Source organism: Priapulus caudatus, unplaced genomic scaffold (assembly GCF_000485595.1).
Source record: "Priapulus caudatus unplaced genomic scaffold, Priapulus_caudatus-5.0.1 Scaffold236, whole genome shotgun sequence".
NCBI lineage: Eukaryota > Metazoa > Priapulida > Priapulimorpha > Priapulimorphida > Priapulidae > Priapulus > Priapulus caudatus.
The window spans coordinates 177085-202874 of record NW_014577297.1 but is presented as its reverse complement, the minus strand read 5'-3'; the positions used below and the strand labels follow the sequence as shown (position 1 = coordinate 202874).

The 25790-nt window shown below is 42.7% G+C and overlaps 3 protein-coding genes across 6 annotated transcripts; 2 read left to right on the top strand and 1 right to left on the bottom strand.

Moving 5' to 3' along the window:
• Positions 1–105: 105 nt before the first annotated feature.
• On the bottom strand, positions 106–11122 carry LOC106807837 (3-mercaptopyruvate sulfurtransferase-like). 3 transcript variants are annotated; one of them, XM_014810304.1, is made up of 5 exons: positions 11101–11122; positions 8396–8523; positions 2293–2481; positions 1840–1943; positions 106–1614 (listed from the first exon to the last, which is right to left on the bottom strand). In XM_014810304.1, the coding sequence occupies exons 2-5, from the start codon at positions 8484–8486 to the stop codon at positions 1408–1410; spliced, it is 591 nt and encodes a 196-aa protein (XP_014665790.1). In that variant the 5' UTR covers positions 8487–8523; positions 11101–11122; the 3' UTR covers positions 106–1407. The 3 variants fall into 3 exon arrangements, with proteins under 3 accessions (XP_014665790.1, XP_014665789.1, XP_014665787.1); XM_014810303.1 differs by lacking the exons at positions 8396–8523; positions 11101–11122 and adding exons at positions 2878–2957; positions 3371–3530; XM_014810301.1 differs by lacking the exons at positions 8396–8523; positions 11101–11122 and adding an exon at positions 2878–3530.
• Positions 3794–6915, top strand: LOC106807838 (3-mercaptopyruvate sulfurtransferase-like). Its single transcript, XM_014810305.1, has 4 exons — positions 3794–4504; positions 5523–5711; positions 6045–6148; positions 6347–6915. The coding sequence occupies exons 1-4, from the start codon at positions 3952–3954 to the stop codon at positions 6530–6532; spliced, it is 1032 nt and encodes a 343-aa protein (XP_014665791.1). The 5' UTR covers positions 3794–3951; the 3' UTR covers positions 6533–6915.
• LOC106807836 (allantoinase, mitochondrial-like) lies at positions 8493–17203 on the top strand. Of its 2 annotated transcripts, XM_014810299.1 has the most exons (10): positions 8609–8674; positions 12201–12352; positions 13804–13918; positions 14262–14408; positions 14858–14900; positions 15232–15328; positions 15592–15778; positions 15940–16078; positions 16379–16551; positions 16684–17203. In XM_014810299.1, exons 1-10 carry the CDS (start codon positions 8621–8623, stop codon positions 16840–16842), a joined length of 1266 nt encoding a protein of 421 aa, XP_014665785.1. In that variant the 5' UTR covers positions 8609–8620; the 3' UTR covers positions 16843–17203. The 2 variants fall into 2 exon arrangements, with proteins under 2 accessions (XP_014665786.1, XP_014665785.1); XM_014810300.1 differs by lacking the exon at positions 12201–12352 and having other exon boundaries at positions 8493–8674.
• The last annotated feature ends 8587 nt before the right edge of the window (positions 17204–25790 follow it).

Sequence of the window (25790 nt, the reverse complement as noted above, 5' to 3'; positions counted from 1 at the left end):
GTGAAGATGTAGGCCCTTAGCTCTACAGACTAATGGCTAGTGCCACTGCCAGTACTGGTAAAGATGAAGTATGCGTGAAGAAAGAAAGAGTGAAGATGAAGCATCGTCCTTTGCCATGTTCGGCTATGGGCCAACAATGATTTATTGTTCACTTTCGTTTGTCAGTTTGACACTTCATTGAACCAAGTTTAAATCTGGGTATAACTATAAGTTAAATACATTATATCAGAAGTAGATAATACCAATCTACTCTTGATAATACTAATAGGGAACCCTAGGGTTCCCTATTATCTACTTCTGATTATATCCTGATAATAAAACATCAGGGATCACCAAAAAATCTCGCACATTAGTTTGTAATGGGCGTTTGAAATGTGGAATTTTAAAATCTTCTGCGTGGCTCAATGCGAAAATAGAAGCTTTAACCAATCACGGTGCTCTATTCCACCAAAATGGCAGCCCCCACAGGATGCTTACCAGACAAATGCATATATGTACACAGATTATCATTAATTCGGCCTTATTTTACCAGAGTAGTTTCAGAATTCTATGTTTATTGTTCTGATAAATAATTTGATGTTGTCGAGAAAATCTGCTACAGTGCCCAACAGTTACTCATCACAAGCTAGTTCACAACTGTAACTGTTAATGTTATATTATTATTATACAACACTTCACAGCGGCAACTTTGGCAGCAATACAAGCGCACCACATATATTAATTGAGCCAGGTTTCTACGACAGCAAAGGACATTTACGTGATACTGAGGGCCAGTGAGGGGGAGTTCATTAATTAATAGAAGAAAAAATTCAAGTTAAAAGGTATCACATGTGCTTGATTAAAATAGTTTAGCTTGTCTTTAGGCGTATTCACCGTTTAACATCTTTATTGTTTGTATCGCGATACTGATGCTGCATATTGATTATCATATCGTAGGCTGCTGTATTCCGATTCACCAATGTATCACCGAATCGTTACACCCTAGCAAGATTACATAATAGCGATTATGTACTCTTGACCCTAGCATATGTGAATTTGTATTTATATTCTTGAGCATAATTCTTTTGTGTAAGATACTATATATAGTGCTTGCAATGACATGATTCAGTTTGATTGGTCTAATCAAGAGCCAGAAGGGTTACAGAATTGTAGATCTACAAATCTTGTCATTACAATTTTAAGAACCATACCATGCATTCTTGACTGTACTGATATGCAAAAAGTAGCTATAGCCTGTGGTTTTGATCTTTTCAGAAGAATATAAATACCGATTGATAGGGGCCTATATTTGATCCACTTTTGAGAGCTGAAAAGCCATAAAATAATTATATGTTTGCATTTTCACATCAAAATATTCTTGCTCTATTGATTTGTTCTGCTGATGTCTACATCCAGGAAAGTCATTTTCTAGTCAGATTTTTCCACGTCGGACCATGGTATATTTATGTGCTCCTTTTTAGCACGTGGAAACCACTCATTCCACGACCCATCATAGACTGGCACATCCTTTTTGCCCAGTAAGAATGCTGCTAGTGATATAAAGCAGGCTGTGACACCCTGTCTGCATGTAGCTACTATTGGTTTATCCAGTTCTACACCTTTAAACTTTAGCATCTAGAACAAAAATAATATAGAGATTTTAGCACCAGTATGAGTGTACAGCATACTGAGCATATAACAGTGTACTGTTGCTAATACATATATTTGTATTTGCAGTATATTCCTAGCAAACAACATAAATTTCTGTTGGTAATTTTTGCTAAAATAATGGTTACAATTTTCTAGATACGTACAGAGAAATATTGAGTTACCATCTACTGTCATAAGGATTAGGCATACCTGCTCTAACTCATTCTTTGAGCGCATTGTCTTGGTAAATGGGTCCATCAAAGCAACATAGTGCAAGTTTATAGATCCTGGCACATGTCCAGCCCCAGCATCCTCTGGAAATATGAAATCCATATGCATGCAGTACCATTCATGTGAATGTTAGCAATATATTATACAACCATAAACAACTTTGATAAGTGAGTTACATAATTACTCAGATGATCCCAAGTTCACCTCCAGCTAGAAACACAAGCCGGAATGCATATAACAATTGACTAAATTTCAAACCTGTACGGTAAATTGTTATGCATGTATACTTAATCATAATTATATTATTATTTATATTATGAAACTGGTTTATTTACAATGTGGAGAAATGTGGACTACAATTAAATGACACACTATCGAGCTGACAGTGAGATTACATACAATTATCAATTTTAAGATCGATAAATCACCTACCACCAGGAACTTGCTCCCATCCTTCAAATCTGCCCTGACTTTTAGCATCCACCAGCTGTACACCTTTTGACAAACTTCCATCGGTCACCAGCTTTTCAATGTCTTCGTATGAGCGCACAAGTTCCGGCCGATACGCTGCTTTGAAATTGCCACGCTGCACATGGGTAGTGGCATGAGTTAGTGTGTTTCCTGCCACACAAAAATATAATAGCACATGTCAGCAATTCAGGTTGTATTTAGGTAGAATGTAACAATGCATTATTAACCCTGCTCGATAAGTGTAATTTCAATAGGCAATCATACTGATGTCTTTTATAGGATTTGTTGCTAGAATTTTGCATAGAACTTTACCCATTAGGTACTACCAGTACACAGGGCCGTAGCTCTATTACTATAGCCCGCGTAGTACTAGAGCTAACAGGGCCGTAGTTAGCAGGAGGGCAGTCCCCCCACAAAAACTATTATACATTGGTAATGGGGAATTGCCTAGAATTCAAAACATGTGGCTTTGCACACTAGGCAAAATAAACTAGCTACGCGTATACGCTCCTGGTACACATGTTATAATTCATTGATGAATTTCACCTGCTTCCAACCACTTTCCTAAGCCGCCACTTAAAATGGATACTTGGTCATGACCGAAGACGCGGAACATCCACCACACTCTTGGCGCAAAAAAGAAGCCTGTGTCATTTCTTTCACATACAACAACATGACTATCGTTGCTCACGCCAAGCTGCTCAACGTAGTCACTAAACAACGCCGGATCGGGAAGCATGTATTTGAGAGATTTATTTTTCAGATCGGCACATGTGCCGACACTAAAGTATGATGAACCGCCTATGTGTGCTTTATCATACAGCTCTTTGATGCTCAAATTTGGGCCGCATTCTAGTAGTCGTATCTTCTTATCGGATTCTAAGAGTGAATTTAATTCATTTAGAGACAAAAGAGTTTTAACAGGTTCGGTGGAGGAGGAATAGTATGACTTATGAGTCAGCAAAAAATAAAGTTTCTTAGATGCCGGCCGAGTACTGGTACTACTACTGTCAAAGGTTTGCTTTAATAATAAGCTTACAGCAGCACGTCCACTAGCATGCCGTGCTGAACACCACAGAACCATTACAAGAAGATTATGAAAAAGTAGACTGAGAAAGTAGACTATACACGCCTAAACAGAAATAAAAAAATAATTGAAATATTTCAACAATGTTGTGCGACAGCCGCGATCTGAAGGTGAATGCAGAGCACGTGGTTATTAATTTATTTATTTTAATTCACTTATTTAATTAAATTAATTATTTATTGTTAAATTAATTATTAATTATTTAATTTATTTAATTAATTTTAATTCATTATTTTTATTTATTCATTCATGGTTATTCCATAGATATCATCAGAGAACAAAGTTGTCATTGCACGCGCGCCACATTTTGCACATTTCGCAACATTTTGCACGCGCGCCACGTAGTGGGAGAATCTAGAACTACGAGAAATAACATTCATCATTCATCATTCATCCACTGGCTCTATCAAACCCGGAACATCGCTGCCGCATGTCCTTGAGACTTTGTTGACAAATTTGTTGATTTCTGTTTAGGCGTGTATAGTCTACTATTATCGAGTAGTGTTTAATAATCTTGTTGTAGTTTTAATAATATGGTTCTGTGGTGTTCAGCACGGTATGCTAGTAAGGGGCGTGCTGCCGTAGGCGTATTATTAAAGCAAACCTTTGACAGTACCCGCGGCAGTACTACTCGGCCGGCAACCCAGAAACTTTATTTTTCGTTGACTCGTATTCAAAGCTCATACTATTCCTCCTCCACCGAACCTGCTAAAACTCTTTTATCTGTAAATGAATTAAAGTCACTCTTAGAATCTGATAAGAAGATACGACTACTAGAATGCGGACCAAATTTGAGCATAAAAGAGCTGTATGATGAAGCACACATAGGCGGTTCAACATTCTTTAATGTTGGCGCATGTTCCGAGCTGAAAAATGAATTGTGTCTCAAGTACATGCTTCCCGATCCGGCGTTGTTTAGTGACTACGTTGAGCAGCTTGGCGTGAGCAACGATAGTCATGTTGTTGTATGTGAAAGACATGACAAGGGCTTCTTTTATGCGCCAAGAGTGTGGTGGATGTTCCGCGTGTTCGGTCATGACCAAGTATCCATTTTAAGTGGTGGATTAGGAAAGTGGTTGGCAGCAGGTGAAATTCATCAATGAGTTATGACATGAATATGTGTACCACGAGTGTAGCTAGTTTATTTTGCCTAGGGTGCAAAGCCACATGCGTTTTGTGTTGTGGCCGGGCAATTGACTGTGGTCACTTCCCCATTGACCATGTAATCGTTTTTTGTCGGGGGACTTCCCTCCTGCTAACTACTGCCCTGTGTACTGGTAGCACTGGTAGCCCTGTGTACACAAACAGTGCGCTACAGCTGCGAAGAAAGCAAATAGTGTCTTAGGAATCACATATAGAAACATATCTTACAAAGACAAGGAAATAATCCTCCAACTATATAAGTCACTGGTGCGTCCCCACCTAGAGTATGCTGTGCAAGCATGGAACCCTCATCTTCAAAAAGACTCATCTGTATTAGAGAAAGTACAGCGAAGGGCTACACGAATGATACCCGAAATTCACCACCTTCCATATGAGCAGAGATTAACAAAATTAGGACTTATATCATTAGAACAACGGAGATTGAGGGGGGACCTCATCGAGACTTTCAAGTTAATTCATGGTCATGGAGAAATTAGGTCCAACAAAAATTTTCACCATGTCTGATTACAATAATACAAGGGGCCATAACTTCAAATTGTTTACTCCACATTCCAGGTTGGATGTAAGAAATTTCTTTTTTAGTGTATGGGTCCTCGAGCACTGGAATGGTCTCACAAAAGAGGCAGTAAATGCAGAGTCCATTAACATTTTCAAAGGACAGGTGGCCAAGTTGTTTTAGATGGGGGCATACACAAGACCTAGTCTTCCTGCCCTTCTATCCACCCCACACCTTGGTGAGGGGTTGAGTCAGTTAAATCAGTTAAATCAGTTAGCACCTATTTGGTTAAGTTCTATACGCAAATTTATAGTGACGAATGCTATAAAATAAATCCGTATCATCTATTGAAATTACAATAAGCAGGGTTCATAATGCATAGTTACATTCTACCTAAATACAACCTGAATTGCTGACATATGCTATTCTATTTTTGTGTGGCAGGGAATGCACTTACACGTGCCACTACCCATGTGCAGCGTGGCAACTTCAGAGCAGAGTATCGGCCGGAACTTGTACGCTCATACAATGACATTGAAAAGCTGGTGATCGATGGAAGTTTGTCCAAAAGTGTACAGCTGGTGGATGCTAGAAGTCAGGGCAGATTTGAAGGATGGGAGCAAGTTCCTGGTGGTAGGTGATTTATCGATCTTAAACTTGGTAATTTTATGAAATCTGTTTGCCAGCTTGACGGTGTGTCATTGAATTGTAATCCACATTTCTCCACGTTGTGAATAAACCAATTTCATAATATAATATAGTCAATGGTTAGGTATATATCACTGTTACTGTACAGGTTTAAAATTTAGTCAATTGTTATGCAGGCACGGTTGTGTTTCTAGCTGAAAGTTAAATTGGGATCATATGGGTAATTATGTAACTCACTTATCAAAGTTGTTTATGGTTGAATATATTGCTAACATTCACATGAATGGTACTGCATGCATATGGGGTTTATATTGCCAGAGGCTGTTGGGGCTGGACATGTGCCCGGATCTATTAGCTTGCATTATGCTGCTTTTATGGACCCATTTACCAAGACAATGCGCTCCGAGGATGATTTAGAAAAGGTATGTATAATATTAGATGACAGTAAATGGTAACTTAATATTTCCATGTATCTAGAAAAAAATGTTACAATTATTTCAGCAAAAATTACCTGAAATTTATATTGTTTGCTAGGAATATACTGCAAATACAATATATTAGCAACACTCTGCCTACACTATCATACCAGTGCTAAAATCTATATATTATTTTTGTTCTAGATACTGAAGTTTAAAGGCGTAGACCTGAATAAACCAATAGTAGCTACATGCGGACAGGGTATCACAGCCTGCTTTATATCACTAGCAGCATTCTTACTGGGCAAAAAGGATGTGCCCGTCTATGATGGGTCATGGAATGAGTGGTTTGTACGTGCCAAGAAGGAGCACATACAGGAGTTAGAATAGATTGCCATCAACTATTGGCTTGATAAAATAGAACTGACAACCATCTCGATCCTTTGTAATGAAATTGTTAATCATGAAAATTAATCTGTAACATGTAAAGTGCTAGTGAGCTCTCACTCTCGGACTGAACTGATTAAATATAAATTGTTATTACTAATAGTGAATTGAGTGGCAAATTAGGAAGGGTATGATATAATGTTAAATTATAAAAAAAAAATATCAAGCCCATATTTTTGAAATCATTGAGGTTATTGTAATTAATATTAAAGTTTTTGCTATTGTTATAAATTTACTTGTTCTTTGTGTGCATTCGTAAATGTACGTCATTGTATAAGTGAAAATTGCAAGTATAAATTTAATGACTGTTTTTAATAACCATCAAACTTGTTAATGTTCCCATTCTTTTATGGTCACATTGCTGTATCATATTATATACTCCCTATATATTTAATTCCTTTTTGTGCGTGCGTTCTTGCAGTCTTGCGTTCGTGCAGGGGCGTAGCTACGGGGGGACAAATTTTCTGTGCCCCCCCCCCCAGGTGCCCCCCCACTGAAAGTTCATGCTTAAAAGGGACAACGTAGCCTCTGAGATTTTACTGCCTACAACCTGTACTACTGTGATAACAAATCGTCTATACACACAGGCGTATTTGTTAACCAGATACCACATTTAATTGTTATAAATGAACACATCAACGCAACGAAATTTGCACGCGCCATGACACCCCGCGACCGTGCTGCCCACCCCGAAAACGTTGCGTTTGACAGTTTATTTTGCAGGTTAACAGACGAGGCTAATCACAAAATGGCAATATAATTTATACCTAAATGCTATTAACTGAACGATATTCATTTTAGAGGCAAATATCCATATTATAACTGAAACTATATGTCGTTTATAAGATATTAAATCCTTTTGCTTTAAATGAATAAATAAGAACACCGCTCGCCTGCTAGCCTTGGCTGGAAAGTGGTTTTGCGGCAACTTATCAGATCGCTGCGCTTTGAGTGGCGCACCGTCGTTGTACAAACTGTAGTCGTATGTTTTTAAAACATTTTTAATAATATTTCGAATGGTAATTGAACCATGAAACTTTTTATGTAGCGTATATTATAAACCTAAATTACTGAAAATAACCCTAGAACCTAGAGTAACTCTCCCTTAATAAAAATTTGAATATAAAAACAATGCCCTTAAGAACAGTAAATACAATGAAAGAAGGTTCGAACGCACATCTCAATAAAAATTATACTATTGTGCCCCACGAAAATGTATGGCCCCGGATGGTTTTCCCCCCCCCCCCCCCGCCGCTGAAAAATCCTAGCTACGCCACTGCGTTCGTGCGTGCGTTCTTTCGTATGTGTGTGCGTGCTTTATTGCGTACGTGTGTGCCTGCTTTATTGCGTACGTGCGTACGTGTGTGCCTGCTTTATTGCGTACGTGCGTACGTGTGTGCCTGCTTTATTGCGTACGTCGTCTTGTGGCCTGCGTTTATGGCGTGAACCGTGCGTACTGTGGTGCCTGCTTATGCGTAGTGCGTACGTGTCCTGCTTTATGCGCGTACGTGCGTACGTGTGTGCCTGCTTTATTGCGTACGTGCCGCGCGTGCGTAAGTTATTTGTAATCTTAGGATAAATTAATGCACTAATGCCCTACATATGCCACATATTTGACCCGTCAACTGCAACTTCTTGTTCCCTTTGGTCACTGTTAAGTAGCATACTGGGATACTTAAACGCATAATCGTGAATTTCAAAAATACTGCTATAATAAGTATGCTATGCATGTATCATTCATTGTCATGGATAAGTACCTAAATAAATAAATAAATAAATAAAAAACAATAAAATAAAGTGGCGCACCCTGCTGCAACAGCTGACTGGTAAGTTTCGGATCAAAGCGATTCACATCACAGACCGACAGCAGGCGGTGAGGCGGCGTACTATTTGTCATCTTCGCGAAACAATAATCCGGTCAAAGACATCTGTACCTGCAAGATGAATACGTTGCTTAAAGGACAGTCTGTAATATTTGATAATACAGACGAAGTCTGCTGTGCTAATATTATTTGCAGAAATGGAAAGGTCATGGAAATTCAACGCGGACACTATGGTCTGTGTGATGAGTCTATATTTGAACAGGTAAATTTTGAAGGTCAATTCTGAAGATACCCAGCCTGTGACCGTTCAGGAAACCGGTGCAAACGGCCTAATCCGCGCCTGAAACATGGGTCCAATGAAACCAATGTGCTTGGCTAACTACCCTGACCGTTAACCCTAACCCATAATGCCTAACCTAACGTATAGGCTATATTATATGGTCAAGGCGTCGGAAGCAATAAAATAGTGCCGCGGCTTTCGAGTGATAGCCTAGGGCGAGCCCGGGGAGCCGTCTAATTTTTTCCGTACAGCAAATCGCGAAGGTTCTCTGATTGGTGCTGAGAGGCGAGGTTCACGTGATAACGTTGACGATATGACGTTCAAAAGTTACCCCTAACGGTAACCTCACTCCAAACACCGCCACCACACCCCATCACACTACAATATGGTATAGTGTCGCCCAGCTATATAAAGGCAGTGTTATTCACAAAATTATCTATTGTGCTGGACAGATATCATGACTGCAAAAATCCTAACCCTAACCCTACCACCTACCCCTGAACCCTAACGACTGATCACTAACCCTTAAAATTAAAAATTAAAACAATTGAAACAAAAAACTAACCCTAACCCTAACTAACCGTAACCTAAACCACCCGTAACCAACCTAACACTATCCTACACTCAAGTGCTCGCCACGTTGCGGGTTCACCCACGGGCAATAGCAACACCCTTGGTTCCGCCAGAGCAATCAAAAGCAGCACAATCAGAGGAACCCTTCGCGCATTTGTGGTACGGAAAAATAGACGCCCCGGGGAGCAAGCCACCTTAGGGGGGGGGGGGGTCTGGGGCATGCCCTCCCCCGGAAAAAAAAAAAATTTGAAATTACAGGACAAAGTGGTGAGGCTCTGGATACATTCTGAGGCAGTTGTGAATTTAGCACAAAAAAGTTGTTTCACTGTAATTTTAGAGAAAATTACATGATGATTATGAAAGATTTGTTAGCAATCATAGATTAAAATATCATAATGACCAAAACTCAAATAATTTTCTCTACTTTACAGGGATACTTTGGGTAACCTTCCCGAAATACATTCCATTCAAGACATGATGCAATTAGTACTGGTGTCACAACAACTGTAAAATTGTCATTGAAAGCGGCTGACCCGAGCAAAGCCATGCTCCCCATCAATATAACGCAACGGCATGCCTGCCCTGCATAGAATAGGAAGTAGACGGACAGAAATGGGCCAGATTTCTTGATATAAAATTGATAGCTACAGGTGACCTGAGGCGTGTACAGGGTTGGACGCACGGGGGGGGCTCCGTAGCATACCCACAACAAGTTATTGTTCTTGAATGTTAGGATGTTCTATTAGGTTCTGTCGTACTATCACTGTGTAAGGCAACGCTCTTCCTCAGACATACTGAACGTTTCTTAGACGCAAGGGGGTCCTGGGGGCCCCTCCCCCCAGAAAATTCTTTTTCTTTTTGAAACATAAAGAACCCCTCAGATGCGTATTCTGCGCGGGCAGGGGACCGACCCCTAGACCCGCCCCTGTACCCCCCTGACCTGACTCTCTGCCCGTCTCCTTATAGGGCGCATAGATTACCGTTAACAGCATTCGGGAGAAGATCAATAACGGATCCTATACTACCCCATGGTCCCGCCAGCGGTATCATTGGATTGGTGGTGCCTGAAAGGCATGGCGTCTGACGCCACTTGAATTGAATAATATTATATTTATATTGATGTGTAAATGAACATTGTCATTGTTTATTGTGACCATGTCTCTATCCTGAACCGGTAAACCGACCGCTCTCACACTGTACACTCGTATCACAGGCACATTGAAGCGTTTCAACTGTAAACCGACACGCGCCGGCACATTGCGCGCACACTGACACATAAATATATATATTTATGTGTCAGTGTGCGCGCAATGGCGGCGGCGTGTGTTTACAGTTGAAACGCTTCAAGTGCCTGTGCGTCGTATAGAACGTAAGTTACACCTCGTAGGACTCTCGCCAACGTAGTGTTAAGCGAGAAGGGAACTTAATTGTGGCTACGTAAAGGGTAGAAATTAACTTTTGAAGACGGGAGTCCAACGGACTCCCTACCCTCAAAAAGAGGGAGTCCGTAACAAAATGCTGGAGTCCGCAGTCTGAAGTTCAAAATTAAAGATATTATTATTAAAAATAGGGCGTGGCTATTCTTACGACCAGTCGTAACAATTATTTATGGACTATATATTCTTACGACATGGGGGAAGTTCCGGTAACGCATGCGCATTCACTATAATAACATAAGGAATGATGCAAAACCCCTGACCCTAACCCCAACCCTAACCCTAGCCCCAACTATAAACCGACTCGGCTATCTTATATACTATCTATGGTGTATACAGTATAGATAGCCACTGATGTCACACTGACATGTCGTAAGAATTGTAAGGGTTGATCCTTACACGATCAGTTCTCCTGGTCGTCTGGTGGAATGAAGCACCCCGAGTCAATCCCGGGCGGTCCTTATATACGCTCGCAGCCGTGGCCTTGTCTGGCTCCCCATGAATCCTGGGTCGGAGCCTGTATCGAATCCTGTAGTACGGCTTCGACTCGTAGGTGACGGTATATAGACACCTTGCAGAATAGTCCATACATAATTGTTACGACTGGTCGTAAGAATAGCCACGGCGTTAACAATAACACATGCTTATTTTGAAAATTCATATACGGTTACGTCTGCCAAATTTTCTTTGGCCATTTGCTGAAAAAATACGTTAATTCCGCGAGGCCGTGCTCTGGAACGAACTAGTTAGTATAGTATGGCAGAATTTCCAGGGAGTCCCACGGACTCCTCCTGCATATTTCAAATCAGGGAGTCCGACAGTAAATCAGGGAGTATTTGACTCCGGACTCCCATTAATTCCGCACCCTGTTACGTTATTTGTTATCTTATATGTTCTTATATTTGTTGGTGTCGCACACACACGATATAATGAATCCTTCGCTTTCTTCTTTTCCTTGGTTTTTACTTTCTCATATAGGTTTCTTTTCTGGCCTAGCTTCTCCCCCATGAACCTTTATCACTCTCCCAATCCTTTTCTTTTGCATTACCTGACATTTTCTATTTCCATTGGCTATACTCTTTCTTTAGCTCCTTCCTTCTTTACAAATTGATCAAGGGTACAAGAATATAGCTAGTAGGTCTCAGGGGAGAGATAGTGAATATAGAAATAAGTTGTGGATATAGAAATCAGTTAACCCTAACCCTAACCCTAACCCTATCCCTAATTCTAAAATAAAACAAAATTAGCCAAAAATAATAAAAAATAAAATAAAATAAGAGACAAAATTAGCCAATCAGAGCCGTCCCCTAGCGGATCACTATCTCTCCCCTACGCAAAATTCGAATATAGCTTGATGGTCAAACTCGAATTATGGCTTCAATTTAGAAGACACCGGACCTCGAACTTAAAGGAAGGGTGTTTTAATCATTTTCCTACAGATAAAAGTGTGATTTGCAAAACACTGTGCAACTGTGAAGCAGGTGCTTCTCGTTTGATAGGTGATTGATGCTGGAAGGCTGGTCGTCATGGCAGGAATTGTAGACAGCCACGTTCATGTTAATGAACCAGGTCGCACTGACTGGGAAGGTTTTGAGACTGCGACCAAGGCAGCTGCTGCTGGTGGCATCACTACCATCGTTGATATGCCTTTGTAAGTCTGCACTACACTTGCATGCATTCAAGATGTTTAGCTCATTTGACATATATATAGTCAGATGCAACTTGTAGAGTCGCATGAGCGTGCGTCCGGCCGTCCGTCCGTCCGTGCGTCAACAGTTGGGCACAAATCTTAACCGCTCGACATACGGTCACGATATTTGGGACCTGGGGGGGTAATCCGAAAACGAGTTGGGATGTTAAAGCTGGGGGTCAAAGGTCAAAGGTCAAGAGGTAAAAGAAGGGGGAACATTCCCTCCTTAACTTAAGGTATAGGGAGGAAATGCAGAATTGCGGCACAAATCTAAACGGCTCGACCTAGGCTCGTGATAGTCGGTGTATAGCATCATGGTAGGAAAAGCCATCACTGTGCCAAAATTGGAGGTCACAGGTCAAAGGTCAATGGGGCACAGGGCAGATTTTAGACATTTTCTGAGGACAAGGTCTGACAGAGCGATTGAAAAACTTTTTTGTTTCAGTGGTGACCTACCATTTTTATGGCTTTACTGAAAGGACCATGAAATGTACTTTCTGCTGACATGCGAAGAGTAAGTGTCGGATAACCTTTTGACCCTCAAGAGGAGGGTTAAACATGGTTTTGTTTACTGTCTGTTAGAAAGAATTTGACTGCCAGGTTTGCTAGTAGAATCTATACATGCTTGGATGTATGAGGCTACAATGTCACAGTGAATTTTCAAAAGCTAAATTTGGTTGAAGAAGGTTTATGCTCCTTAAATCGTATAATTTCTATGGCATTCTGTACTGTCAGTGTGTTACATGTAACGTATGCCACTGCCAGTGCATGTGGTGGTAATAGTACTGTGTAGTTTTTGCCTGCGTTAATTAGTTACAGGCGGCAGCTCTCTATTTTAGCCTGTAGGCTTGCGTAGGTAAATGGATGAGTGCTTACCTATTCTGTCTTGCAAATAGTTGTTGCTACTACGTACGATGGGAGCTTCCATCTTTAATCTGAAGACACTTAAACGTACGCGCCATCTCGTGGCAACTTTCATAACGATCCCAACGAACATTCCTTTGAGAAGGTTCCTGATACCATCCCTGTGCCTTCCACTGTTTCGGCGCGTGTGTGAACACATTTGGGACTAACAGGGTTTACTAGAATCCCACCACTCCACCACAGAGTCACCGCAGTAGACGTTAAATGAGCGCTGTCGCTCTGCGGCACTTGTTTTGCTGTCAGTTGCAATTTGGTTGTTGTCACAATTGTCATCATAGATTCTGGGAAGACCTAAATTGTAGTTGTCATTTGAAGTTATATTTTATCACAATTCATACACTGATCCTGCCAACCACTGAGTAATCACAGATTAAAAATTACAGATTTCTGGTCTATAACACGCATACACTTACATATTCTCTTCTACTGTAACTAGGTGTGTTACAGTGCCTCTTCAAAACTGTCAACTTTATTATAATTCCATGTAGGAATTGCAGTCCAGTGACCACCTCAGTTCAAGCACTGGAAACCAAACTTGCATGCATGCCTGGTAAATGTCACGTGGATGTTGCCTTCTGGGGAGGAGTGGTACCTGGTAATCAAGTAATTAAATTATTATACCATTATAGTACCATTCCTTATAAATCTTCTTACCATATTACAAGAATCTAGATCTACAGATAATCAGTGTGACAATGTGAATAAATTTCTACTGCAAAGTTCTATCTCTGCTGCTACAAATGAGAGCGTTTATTATTGTCCGATCAGTTATACAAAATTAATTTATTATATTTTATTAAATATTTCATTTTTAATTATAATAATCATTAGCCTACAATTATGGTATTATAAGTGCGTTATAAGTTTGACTTGCATTCCTGCTCTTCTTTATACTCTATTTATACATATAGCACCTTGCATTGTAACTCTCTGTGTCGTGTTGCAGCATGAACTTGTGCCCATGGTGAAGGCAGGAGTTGTTGGCTTTAAATGCTTCCTGATCCACAGCGGCCTTGATGAGTTCCCAAATGTCTCCGAAGCAGACCTCCATCTTGCGATGACGCAGATGAAGGGAACCAACTCTGTGCTGCTGGTGAGAGATGCTGCTGTGGTAACATCTAGATGAGCAGTAAATATTTGTGAAATAGCATTGGTGTTGATTTCGATGGCTCTGTATATAATGTAATTTTTCATTAGTTTTAGTTCTTAATCTGTTTGCACTTAATTTTTGCACGCAATTCAGGTAAGAATATGTTACACTTCCAGGATAACATATAAGCTATCATTTTGAGCTGAAGCTTTGAGAGTTTCTTTAATGCTATGTATTGTTATTTAATGTATGCCACTGTGGAAACACTCGTGGTTCCAGTTCTAATTTACTGCGCTCTTCTGCTGACTTTTCTATTTTTAGAGACAATTTAATTGCCGTAATCTTCAAAATGCACTCATAGCTACAAAGCTGGTGCATGGTTATTATTTTTGTGTTAACCTATTTTGTTTCTGATATTTATTTGATATTGCATGTGCTATTACTACGACCAGTTTCACGCTGAATTAGATTCATGCGGCTGCACGGATGTGACAGGTATATTTCATCTTTCTGGTGTTGTCATATATAATTATTTTATTTTTTGTTACATGAGAGTAGTCACAACTAACATCTTAGTCATGATAGTGAAATACTTTGCATGGCTCTTCAATTAGTTTAGTCGTTATAGCAACGATAGAGTTTTAGTAGCATATTGCATGATTGATGAGTTACTGCTGCTGACAAGTAGTGGCACCTGGTTGTCCATTCATGAATATTTTTGAATGAAATCTGTGCGATCCACCTCAGTTGTTTAGACCTAATATTTGATGGTGATGAACGTATACAGTTAGGAACACTCATTCATGTCATATTTTCACATTTTCAGGTGATGTGACGAAATACGAGACGTTTTTAGCATCTCGTCCAAGAGAGTGGGAGCAAGATGCAATCAAGCTAGTGTGCAGACTGTGCCTCCAATATAAGCAAGTGTTTGTTTACCACGATACAGAGTAACTTGGTCATGTTGGGTAGTAACTGTTGTTGTAGTCTGGTTTAGTCTGTAGGCCCTAAATATGTGAAATAATCATAGTACACTAATCACACTTACCACAGTTAACTACTACGTGTATGTGTGTGTAATTATCGATTGATCCCATGAGGCAGCATTGCTCTCACCTTATTGGCATCTCGTATGACCTTGGGCCGCCTGTTACCCTGGATTTACACTAGGATTTTTCTCCACCAGGGTGCGCTGCCACATCGTTCATCTGTCATCTGGCGATGCGGTGCCGATCATCAGGCAAGCGCAGAGCGAAGGCGCACCTCTTACCGTCGAGACCTGCAACCACTATCTGACTCTCTATGCTGAGGAAGTCCCCACGGGTGCCACTGAGTACAAATGTGCACCCCCTGTGAGAGAGAAATCGAACCAGGTAAGCGTCTCCAATCCACCCGTGCATACGCTGCCGCCGGCTGTTAGGTTGTGCGGTCTTTCAATCACACTTGGAGTATGTTCGAAGAATGTTGACTTTAAAAAAAACTCGGAATTCTTTCGACAATTTACTAATTTTATGATTAATTTCTTTTCATTTAGGATGTTCTGTGGGAGGCGATCGGTTCCGGTGTGATACAGACCATAGTGTCCGACCATTCTCCGTGTCCGCCGGAAATGAAGAACCCGGAAACGGGAAACTTCATGACTGCCTGGGGCGGAATATCGTCACTGCAATTCGGTAAATGACTATTATTATTTATATACATATTATTCTATTGTGTATAAATTTTTTCTCGAGGATTTAAATTTAAATTTAGACTTAGTACAATTAACCTAGTACTATTAGCTTATGACAAGTGGACCTGTCTACTATGCTTCTGGAGCTTCAGTCTAGAGTAAGTTTAGACAAGTTTAGATGGCAGCGAGCGTGTCGATTCATACCGGTAATTAACAGCATAATGTGCAGCGTTTTTATCATGGAAGGCACAAACTCGCTAGGACGTTTACCGGCTCCTCAGTTTGCAGTGTCTTCATCTAGGTTTGTCTCTGTTTTGGACTGGGGCTAAGGAGAAAGGCTTCTCTCTGCGGCAAGTACAGCGTCTTCTCTGTGAAAACACGGCTGCACTCTGTCACCTCGACGGAAGCAAGGGCAGCATTGCAGTCGGCAAAGATGCAGACTTTGTCATCTGGGATCCTGAAGCCACAATAATGGTAATGGACTAAGGTCTAAATAACTAGAAAGAAATGTCAACCAATCAGGCACATCATCGGAGAAGTGCAGCAAAATAATAACAAAACAATTTATAGGAATAGTAATACATTCTTCTCTTGTTCTGCCGACAGATTGAGACTGGTATGATTCAGCATCGACACAAGTTGACACCGTACCTGAACAGACCTTTCTACGGCGTAGTTCACAAAACCATCGTCAGGGGGCGCATTGTGTACGAGGCCAACCAACCGATCCCAAGCGCGAGCGGTCAGCCAATTCTGCTGCAGTAGTATTCAAGCAAGCTGTGATGAGCCTACATTTTATTATCTGGATTAATCTTACAGTGGTCACTGTATAATTGGTCATTGAAATGGTCTTGAGAATCTACAGCAAAGTTTAGTGGCAAACAGGGAGGCTTATAAATATAAGTGTGCCTGGGAATTTCGTGTAGTGAAGCTTACTTTAACACGATGACATTTTGTAATGACGTCGATGTCAGCATCCTTACGTGATGTTGTTTTAGTCGTGTTATGTCATCCGTTCATGCAACACCCTGTAACCTCAAATAGTCAAAGTTCTATGCAGGGATGAGATTGGATAATTTAATTTTCAGCTGAAATTTTCCGGCGGGCATGCTCCCCCGGAATTTTTTTAAAAGAATGGTGCAATTTGGTGCATTCTAAGCTATTCTGAACACATTATAGGAGACTCTTGAATCACCTTTTCAAGTTGTCAAAAGGAACAAACGAACTATAATAGGAAATCAGGTGGGTGAAAATAGGGCAAATTTTTTATTAAATGTCTAGACATAATGATCTTTTTCTGTTTCCACCCGTCGCTTGCATTGTTTTACTCAGACATAAGCTGCCTTGCTGCGACGAGATTTGAATGGAAAAAAAACACAATGCGAATGGAACAATCAGTGCATAGTCATGCACACAACATGCACGCAGCAACATGTAAACCCGGCCCCCAGGCCAGGCATGGTCGTTACGTGATCAGCTACCTCAAATGTTTGCCCCTCTACTGCAGCCTGTGAACGAGGATTTTCTTTTCTGGTACGCAAAAACAGATACACTGTAGACTTCGCTGTCAGCCTACTGTCTACACTCTACAGTCTACAGTCAGGTGCTGTTGAGGGTATATAATTTAAATTGTTACATTGTTACCCCCCTCCCAATTTTCTCAACGAATTTAGACGTTTCACAAAATCGACCCCTGGGACTGTCAAATCCGCGGATTTCCGCGGATCCGCGGAAGAATCTCATCCCTGTATAGTATGTTAACAGACGGTTTTGCTACTTAGATGGATAGAAAGCTGTGGCATCTATGTGAATACCCAATGATAACATATCATGATTGTCCACAACATTTGCATGCACTCTACCCTCTCTGACAGAAACTTCAGTATGATGAAGGCAGTCAGGATTCAGTAAAAGTGGATGCATCCAATATAAGCAAGATTGCTCATGTGTTCCTATTTCAAGCCTGGCTTGATATGACGTGGAATGACAACTAATAATTAATTAAGCAATATTCCAACCCAGACTAGAAGCTGGCAAGCATTATTTACTAGAGCAGGTAACTCTTATTTCATGAGCTAGCTCACTTTAGACCTTCATAGATATGGTAGCACTTGTGTAGTGCCACTGCTCTGAAAGATTTGTTGGCTTGCCACCAACATGCACTCGAAATTTCGTTCATGCACTGAACAAACTTCATTCTGATGGTTTCCAAGTCTAATGTTCTCAAATACCATTAAAGGGATAGTTTACTCTAGGTTCTAGGGTTATTTTCAGTTAATTTAGGTTAAAATTACGCTACATAAAAAGTTTCATGGTTCAATCACCATTAGAAATATTATTAAAAAATGTTTTAAAACTAACGACTAGTTTGATTACAACGACGGTGGCGCCACTCAAAGTGCACGATCTGATAAGTTGCGCAAAACCACTTTCCAGCCAAGGGCTACAGACCGAGGGTGTTTCTTATTTATTAATTTAAAAGCAAAAGGATTGTAATATCTTATAAATGACATATAGTTCTAGTTATATTATGGATAAATTTGTCCTAAAATGAACATCGTTTGGTTAAATAGCATTTAGGTATGAATATAATTGCACCTTTGTGATTAGCCCTCGGTCTGTAACGTGCAAAATAAATGGGCAAATACGCAACTTTTTCAGGGTGGCAGCATGGTCGCGGGTGTCATGGCGCCGTTCAAATTTCGTAGCGTTGATGTGTAATTAATTATAACAATCAAATTAGGTATCTGGTAACAAATACGTGTGGGTATAGACGATTTGTTATACAGTAAATACAGTTATATGCAGTAAAATCCTAGAGTCTACTATCCCTTTAATATTGATCTGTTGACTTTTGCTGTTTTTTTTATTTAACTTATGAAAGAATTACAGGTATTTTATAAATTCATGTTATGGCAAAAATTGAAGGTTTGTCGCATTAAATCATGGAAAATGAGCTTTTATGTGAAGTATATAAGTTTGTTTTACCAAAAACGTGAATGTCCATGTTGGCAGTAGCTAGTAGTTTACATGCTCTTTGTTTTAGACTTTCTACTTTTGCTTCGTGTAGGTAGCAGAGCATACGTGTTCTTACCAGTTCAACTACTTGTAAAAATGATAGTTAACACACTTTTATATACATGCGGTAATAATTGAATTTATTAAAAACGTGTGGGTAAACCCTCACAAATTGATTGAGCTTGTAACCACAATATAAGTCTATTTTCTAATACATTTAATTCGTCATTTTGTTCTTTCATCGTTACGTAGATAATATATACTATTAACAAATGTGATACTAAAGTCTAACCTTAACTCAAATTAAGTTCACTTAAAAACGGTTTTCTGTTTTTCTCTCATCTTCTCTCTAGATATATCATTAGTAAATGGGCTACTACATGCACTGTGAATTACTGCACTACTATTACATGCAATGTGAATGTTTATCAAAAAGCAGATCAGCAGCTAAGAGTGACAAATCAGAAATTGCTGTCATTTCATTATATAAAACAGTAAAATACCAAGCTTTACTCACATTCAAAACAGTAAAATGCCAAGCTTTACTCACATTCAAAACAGTAAAATACCAAGCTTTACTCACATTCAAAACGTGACACTCTAACACTTTGTCTGTTCACAATTTTGGCAAGTTTGAACTAAATAACTGACGAGTTGAGCGCAGCTGCACTTAGAACTCGGGGCTGGCTGACCTACCCTGCTCCGTGACAGTATCGCGCAAGGCGCTGTGCTTCGTGCGCGCGTGATCGAATCGAAGACGCCACTTCTCCGTCACAGTGCGTGGCGTGCTGGTTGCTCGCCGCCCGCCAACACAGACGTCGGCCTTGCGATGCACGCCGTCACCCTCCGCCGCCGCACTGCTGTAGCAGTTGACCCATCTTCTCTTCTGGAGCGTCCGTGTTGCCAAACGTGTAGCGGCCACACCGCGCAAAACCGCTGCCGTAGAGTCGCCACCCGGCCGGCCGCTTCCTTCCCGCTCGCACACACGGCGAGCCGCGCCGGCGCCGAAAACACCGACGGCACTCGTAGGGCGTCTCGGCGAGCCACGCGCCAGTTTCGAGCGACTCGACAGCCCACGAGAACGGAGACAAATCCAGCATCCGCGCGCAATCGCCGCGAGCAGCGTTCAGCGTGCGCGCTCGCGGCCGCAGACGACGTGCTCGTGTCGCAGCCGACGTGTCGGCGGAGACGAAGGAGCGGCCGAGCTTGCCGACGATCGCGATGACGCAGCTCCTGCTCGCTCGCATGCAGACTCGTCATGACGATGCTGGCGGCTGCGACTGCCTGACTGCTGGTGCTTCCAGCTCGCGCGCCGTTGCTTTGCGGCAACATGGACCCATCGCGGGCAGAAACTCTTCTCAGCAGATCGGCGTGGTTTCCGGGCGGCCGAGGTGTTGAACTCCTCTAGACTCGTCCGCGTCGGCGCCATCACCTGTCCTTAAGGATTTCGATGACAGTGCTCGTTGAATTTGCGTCGTTTCGCCGACTCCCACGCGGGTCTAAGCGGGCTTCCCGCTCTCTCTTCCCTCCGATCATGATTCCAGAGCCGGACACCCTCCCGGCGGGACGTCTCGGGCGGCGTGCAGAGCTTAGACGACGGCTCCTGCGTTGACAGCCACAGTTTTCCTCTTCTTCTTACTCGCTTCACGGGCGGACGACCTCCGCCGGGCTGACACGACCTGCCCGCTGCCTGCTCGCCGTCGCTGCGCTGCTTCCGTGGGAGACCGTCGCGGAGTCGTCGGAATCGCAGCGCGGGGCCGCTTTGTCGCGTCCCTCGCCGAGGTTCCTGAAGAGCTTGCGGTGGCACGCGGGCTCACGTTGTTGAGGGCGATCCATCGCCGGCGACTTACGACGCTGTCCTGTCGGCGTCGCGTCGCCCGGCGCTCGACGCCAAGCTGTCACCGGACGACCGCCCGGCTCGCAGCCTCTGCATGATTTCCGTGCGCAGCCGCGACTGCTGCACGTACGTCGGAGTGTCCGGCACGGAGAGCGAGACGTCGCTGCCAGCGTCGGCGGAGCGGCGGCGGCTGCGTCTCGGCGACTGAACAGCGGGCTGTTGCCCTGCTCGGGCGTGGTGAAGAGAAACTCGGGCAGCATGTCTCTTGTTGCGCATGCGCTGCCTGCGCTGCTGACGATCGCGCTGCGGGCACACTTCCTCGTCAAACTCCTTCGGCTGCATGCTCTTCATCTTTCGCAGCCGGCCGACGATGGGAAGTGGACTTACCAGGACTCGCCACCGGATAGAGGTTCTCGGACATGTGGCGTCCTGGTTTGCCGCAGCTCTCCACCCACAGCACCGACACCAGGTGGACACGGACTTCAGCGCCCTCTGCTGGGTCGTGCGCGTTGCCGCCCTTGAATACGACGTGCGTGACGCGGTCTGTTGGTGAACTTTGGCATGACGGTGCACCGAGCATCTCGATTTGTTTCGAGATGCCTCTGGTGCGATTTTCCGTGAGGGCATCGAACCGCTCTATGTACGCGACGACGGTCCTTGAGGACTCTGTCATCGATCGGCTGGGGCTGGCAAATCTCATCTGCTTCGGATGTACTACACAGTGACTTTGGCCTCCGGGCGCGTTGCTCTGCGGCGGCAACATCGAAATCCATTGTGACGGTAGGGTCCTTGTCGTTATCAGCTGGCAGAAACTAGTATTATTAGATTTGTCTAAAAAAAATGAATAAATTAACGCCACTGCAACACATGACATGTGTCATGAGACATGAGTGTGTCTGATACGGTGTGTTAAATAACTTTAAAGCACACTCAAGTGACAATACAAGTAAAACACAGGACAGAATCAAGTCAAGATAAGACTTGAGAGGAGTGGAGTGGGACTGTAACACACTACACGTTACGCGCTACACCGTACGCAGTACGGTATCACTTAAACCGACACAGGCTCTCCGACTGTTACACGGCATAGGAAACCACAGGCACTTGAAGCATTTCAATAAAAATATAATGCTAACTAAATACGAAATCTATTTACTTAGTACAAATTCTTAATGTTCTCCACTATAGGCCTACTCTCCTTTCACTATTATCACCAATAGTTTCCTACCATTGCATTACCGCAGCCATTGCTCTTGCGCCGGCGACTGTTGCTGCTTGCACTAATATATAGAGTGCACTCTATATATTAGTGCAAGCATGCAACAGTCGCGCCGCGAGAGCAATGGCTGCCAGTTGGCCAATAGTATAGAAACATTAAGAATTTTGTACTAAGTAAATAAATTTCGTATTTAGTTAGCATTATATTTTACTGAAACGCTACACAAGTGCCTGTGTAGGAAACGTAGTGTTAAGCGAGAAGGGAACTTGTGGCTAGGTATCACTATCACTATCACTATCGCTGATAGGGTCTATGTCCCCGCAGGGTACTGCCGGAACGTACCCGGGGGTACGTCCGTATATACCGAATGTACCCTGGTAACTATCTAGCTGATATGGTTAGGGTTAGTGTTAAGGTTAGGGTTAGGATTAAGAGTTTAGGGTTAGGGTTAGGGTTTGGGTTAAGGTTAGGAGTAGGCGTGGGCGACTCCTAGACACGTTAGTGAGGAGTAGAAGAGGTACGGTCCGGCATATTAGCAGGCGTAGTGGCCTCCCAAAAAGTGCCACTGCAAAGAAATATGTATCCGATGCGGGGTACTCCCCCAGAAAATTTTTGAAATGTAGAGCCTGGAAATGGAATTTCTGCATTTCAGGCCCATGTTGAAAGCAACCAATTCTGATCATTTTAAAAAGGCAATTTGTAAATTTCAAAGAGGAATGTAGCTAAAGCTGATGTTTTGACTAAAGTATCTAAAATATATATTATGAGTATGATAACTAATAAACATTATTTACAAAATGTATATACTATCAGTACATAATTATGAAAAATAAGCATATTTTCAATCTGCATTTATACTTTCACTATGTACATCTGTATGTTTTGAAGTTTGAATTTGAATAGGCACATTGTCATATTAAATACCATTCCAAATCTTAGAGCAGACTGATATAAAACCTCTAAATTGATCAGTATTAATAGTAATATCAGACAGTCCAGTCAGATAACTTGTCATTTTATTTTTAATTATTCCAATTTGAATCTTTTCTGCCCGGATGGCAACTTACAAATTCTGAAATTACATCCTGTTCATCTACCTTGTCTAACATGTCTAGGGTCACATGCGTGACCATTGCATTGTTGAGCCTTAACTGGGTCGTGCTGGTCGGGGGGCACTCCCATATATATTGCATGGTAGGTATTTGCCGCGGGAGAGACCCCATTTTCAAACCCTAACCCTAAATTTTAATTCCAGTGCATCGCATTTTTAAGAATATCTCGTTCAGAGCATAAGTTTAGTTACCAATGGCAGATCTTACATTTTTGCCGTTCCGGAGACCCTAGTTTTTAATAATTTCCGTTCCAGTGCATCGTACTTCAGATAAGTTGAAGCCGGGCCGTCAAGGCATGCATGCAAGTGTGTGTGTTGTATGTGTGCGTGCGTGCGTGTGTTGTCTGTGTGTGTGTGTGTGCGTGCGTGCGTGGCGTGCGTGCGTGCCGTTCATCTCTCTCCGGTCATGTTTTTTCTCTTCTACATAACAATACAAATTATGGTTCAAGTGCTTACAGCATAGATTTAAAGCAAATCACTGTTCCCCCTCCCCCCACAGTTCCGGAGACCCCTCTTTTAAACGTGTCGCCAAGTGTCATAGCATTGATGCTCAAACGAAAATCCTAGTTCCGGAGACGCATTTCGAACATAGCCAGTTCCAGAGCATACCACATTCAACAAACATTAGTTCCAAAGACCCCCATTTTCAGGTCTGAGTTAGTTCCAGAGCCCTCCCCCTCCCATTTGACTTCGCATTGGCACATATGATACCTACCATAATGTGGGGTGAGAGTGCCCCCCCCTCCGGGGTTTCATCTCCTTGGTATATGTTGCTCCTTGGTTCCCTGCAGAAATTTTTTTTTTCCAAATAGTGCAACGGCAGTGCCGTGCTGCGTGGCGGCCAGGAAAAAATAACCACGGGGCGGCGGGCGATTTGCGCCCGAAATCCAAAAGAGCCCCGAAAACACATGATATCGGGGGCGACCCCAAAAGCAAAAGTCGCCCTGGAAATCGATTGTTCCAGGTGGCGCCGCCCTTGCCGATCTCGCTCGGCCTCTGCCGCTAGCGGCAGCCGTGTCCACTGTGCGGTAGAATTCCTGGTACGGTGTGCTGTCAAGTGTTTATCATTAAGCATGCATGTGCTGTACTGTACTGTATTGATTCAATCAAGCGCGCGCACGCCGCCGCCGCGGCGCCGGCGTATATATACGTGTGTGCCTGCCGGCTGCGTGTTCCTTGCGCGCTGCGCGCGTGTGCCTGCGCGCGTTTGCGTGCCTTGCGCGCTGCGTGCATGCGTGTGTGCGCGTGCGCTGCCGTGCGTGCCTGCTATGCCGTGCGGGTGTGCCTGCGGCGTGCCTATGTAGACCCGTAGGACAACGACCCGTAGGATTATAGAACGGTAACCATGAAAATCCTAATAAATTCACACGTATATTTTTCCCTGGCGGCCACACTCGTGTGTCATTCCCGATTGTACTTTTTGTCCAATTCCCGAAAGAGTTTTGGCTGTCGCTCTCTCATAGTCCAGCAATACCAACCCTCTACATTTTAGTAGTGATTTTAATAGTGATTTTAGTATGATTTAGTAGCCACGCTGAAACAATCGTGCCCCCCCATACTTCAATCAATGCCGCCCCTGCCAGCAGGCACGTACGCAGCGTCGATGTGCCAAGCCATTCACACGTGCCTCGCGGCCCGCTTTCTCAAACCCCCTTGAACTTCCAGCGCCCTTACGCGGGCCTTGGACGCCCAGCCGCAAGAGACTTCGCGTATAAACAATCGATCCTCCTCGCTCGTACAGGCAGACATTCCACTATTTGGCTAGCCGTAATAGTTCTGTGTTTAGCTGAACCTGTGATGTATTCACTATTCAAGGTGGCATTTGTGGTTGTGACGTACGTTCCGGCAGTACCCTGGGGACATAGACCCTATCAGCATCACTATCAGTAGGGCTGAAAAGGTCTATGTCCCCCCGGGTACTGCCGGAACGTACCCTGGGTACGGTCCGTATACGGAACGTACCCTGGTACCAGAGCATATAAATCAACGTGATTTATATGCTCTGCTGGTACTATCTAATATGCGGACGCGTACCTCGCTAGATACAATAATGTAACCAAACCCGAGGAGATAGGGTTCACAAAGCGTCCCTATCCTTTTGTGTGGAGGAATTCAGGAACCCCTAAGTGAATCATCAGGGTGGTTTGCTGGTGCGTTTTCAGAGACTAGAATTTCCAACTGGGTTTATTCTCAACACAAACCTTTCTCTGCTATCTTGGAACTTACTATGTATCACTATACTCTGTATTAAACTAATATAACCTGTTACAAAATTCTGAAGTGACAAGCGGCGGATATTTCGAGCCCATTTCTGTTGACCTGTGACGTACGCATTCCCAAGCGCATAGCAATCGGCAATCGCAGCGCCTCCGATTGGTCGGTGAATCCGCTCTTCGAACCGAAGTACGTCACAGGTCAACAGAATGCGCTGTGAAATTCCGCCGCTTGTCACTTCGAATTTTTGTAACAGGTTATATAGTTTAATACAGAGTATTGTGAGTACATAGTAAGTTCGAAGATAGCGGAGA